The following is a 1,790-nucleotide window of genomic DNA, read 5'->3' on the forward strand; positions in this document are numbered from 1 at the left end:
ATTAAAATCATGGGTATTCTTCTTCCGAAAGCAAACGCTCCCGTACAATTTGCACAATCTCTTAACCAGTTAATTAATAACGGTGTGGCAATTCCGAATGGTAAATTTCCAATAAATACAGTATTTGCAATTTCTTCATGATTTACAATCTTTTCTTCAGGTTCTAAAAAGTGATCCATTAATTTGTATTGATCCACTTTTAATATATCTCCTTGTACAATATGCATCTTGTCTTCCTCTACAGACTGTTGAAGATTTTGCAAAGCAGGCATAAATCGTTCATCCTTTTCCACAACAATTAATCGTTTCGGATTTGCTTGCAAAATGGACCGGGTTAAACTTCCGGGTCCAGGACCAATTTCCACCACTGTTTTTTTTGAGATATCACCACACACTTTCACTATTTTATCTGTTACATGCAGATTGAGTAGAAAGTTTTGGGAGAGTTGTTTGCTCGCTTGCAGACCATACAGCTTCAAAATTTCTCGGAGGGAAGGAAGAGGAGGAAGTTTGGATTGGACTTGTCGAGAGGTCATTTTTTTTGAAGAAAATCATGATGAGGGTCAGAAACTTTAAAAGCGAGTCTTCTCCGATATGAAGGCTGAAATTGAGGAAGAGTGAAAACTTCAATTTCCCGAATAAAAGTCTACCGACGACGGGACTCGAACCCACGACCCCAGGATTAGAAGTCCTGTGCTCTATCCAACTGAGCTACGACGGCTTCGAACAGTATTTTTATAAGCTCTTTTGAATTCAAAAAAGTATTGGAACAAAGTTGTCTCAAAATAGCAATCTGGTTCCAACTTGTTCAAGGCCAAATTTCATTGTTGCACCTCAATGATATGATAAAAACATTCAATCAACATTTGGGTGATATCAGGTATTGTTTTTAAGCGGACTTGTTTAGCTACCAAAAAAATGCTTTTTCGACCTTTCTTCTCTCTCAAGCAAACCACGCAGACATTCAAAGCAGCAAGCCACTATGGTGGCTTGTTGTCCATGTTTGCACCATCATCGTGCGTGCAAAAAACCATTCATCATCAGCACCACACCAACCCTGCAGCTCTCATCATGATCGGACAAACTAGTAATTTATTATTTTCATCAAATTCAACATCCTCTTCTACCAAAAGTTATCATTCCTCCTTGCTCATGAGATCAACTCAACAAGAGGAAAATGAAGATGAAGATGTCTATCTTGACCGTGTTGCTGCTGAGCTTGATATTCAATGGACTTCTTATTTCAAAGCTAGATCTCTAAATAGAAAATCGGCCGATCGACTCCGAAGAGGTAGACAGCTTCTTGTTGCATCTCCAGAAGATCTTGGAATTGAAGAAATGGTAAAACCAATTAATTATGAAATTCCTGATCATTTTACTCACTATCGATTGATTCGTATTTCGGATGGAACCATGATTGGTGAAAAGGTCCCAAGAGCCGAAGCCGAAGCAATTGCCTCAAACGAGTCATTGGATTTAATTCTCGTTGTTGACACTGTGAATCCTCCTATTGTAAAATTGGGTGATTATGTTGTCTTTTTAAAACGTGCCATTATAAAAGATAAACTTGGAGAATTAAAGGAATTGGAAAAACAATTGGAAGAAAAGAAAATCAAGGAAATTAGATTTTCTGGAGCTATTGAAGAGCATGATTTGGACGTCAAGATGAAGAAAACTGTCAAATTTTTACTTTCTGGAAAGAAAGTCAGAATTCTTTGTTTCCGTGTTGAAAAGGAAGAGGAAGCTTTCCAATTATTGAAAGATTTCATGAGCAAAGTTCGTGCAAAAAT

The 1,790-nt window shown here is 37.5% G+C and overlaps 2 protein-coding genes across 2 annotated transcripts in view; both read left to right on the forward strand.

Moving 5' to 3' along the window:
• FDP41_006060 (uncharacterized protein) overlaps window positions 1-73 on the forward strand; it is a gene marked incomplete at both ends in the record, with an annotated part of 633 nt that extends 560 nt beyond the window's left edge. The window contains one exon of the mRNA XM_044709654.1: window positions 1-73. This exon is cut by the window's left edge and continues 560 nt beyond it. Within this exon, the coding sequence (XP_044559606.1) occupies window positions 1-73 (73 nt within the window).
• Window positions 74-918: 845 nt separating this feature from the next.
• The window catches only part of FDP41_006061 (uncharacterized protein), a gene marked incomplete at both ends in the record, with an annotated part of 1,011 nt that continues 139 nt past the window's right edge, over window positions 919-1,790 (forward strand). The window contains one exon of the mRNA XM_044709655.1: window positions 919-1,790. This exon is cut by the window's right edge and continues 139 nt beyond it. Within this exon, the coding sequence (XP_044559607.1) occupies window positions 919-1,790 (872 nt within the window).

The sequence above is a fragment of the Naegleria fowleri genome, assembly GCF_008403515.1.
Source record: "Naegleria fowleri strain ATCC 30894 chromosome Unknown tig50, whole genome shotgun sequence".
NCBI lineage: Eukaryota > Heterolobosea > Eutetramitea > Acrasida > Naegleriidae > Naegleria > Naegleria fowleri.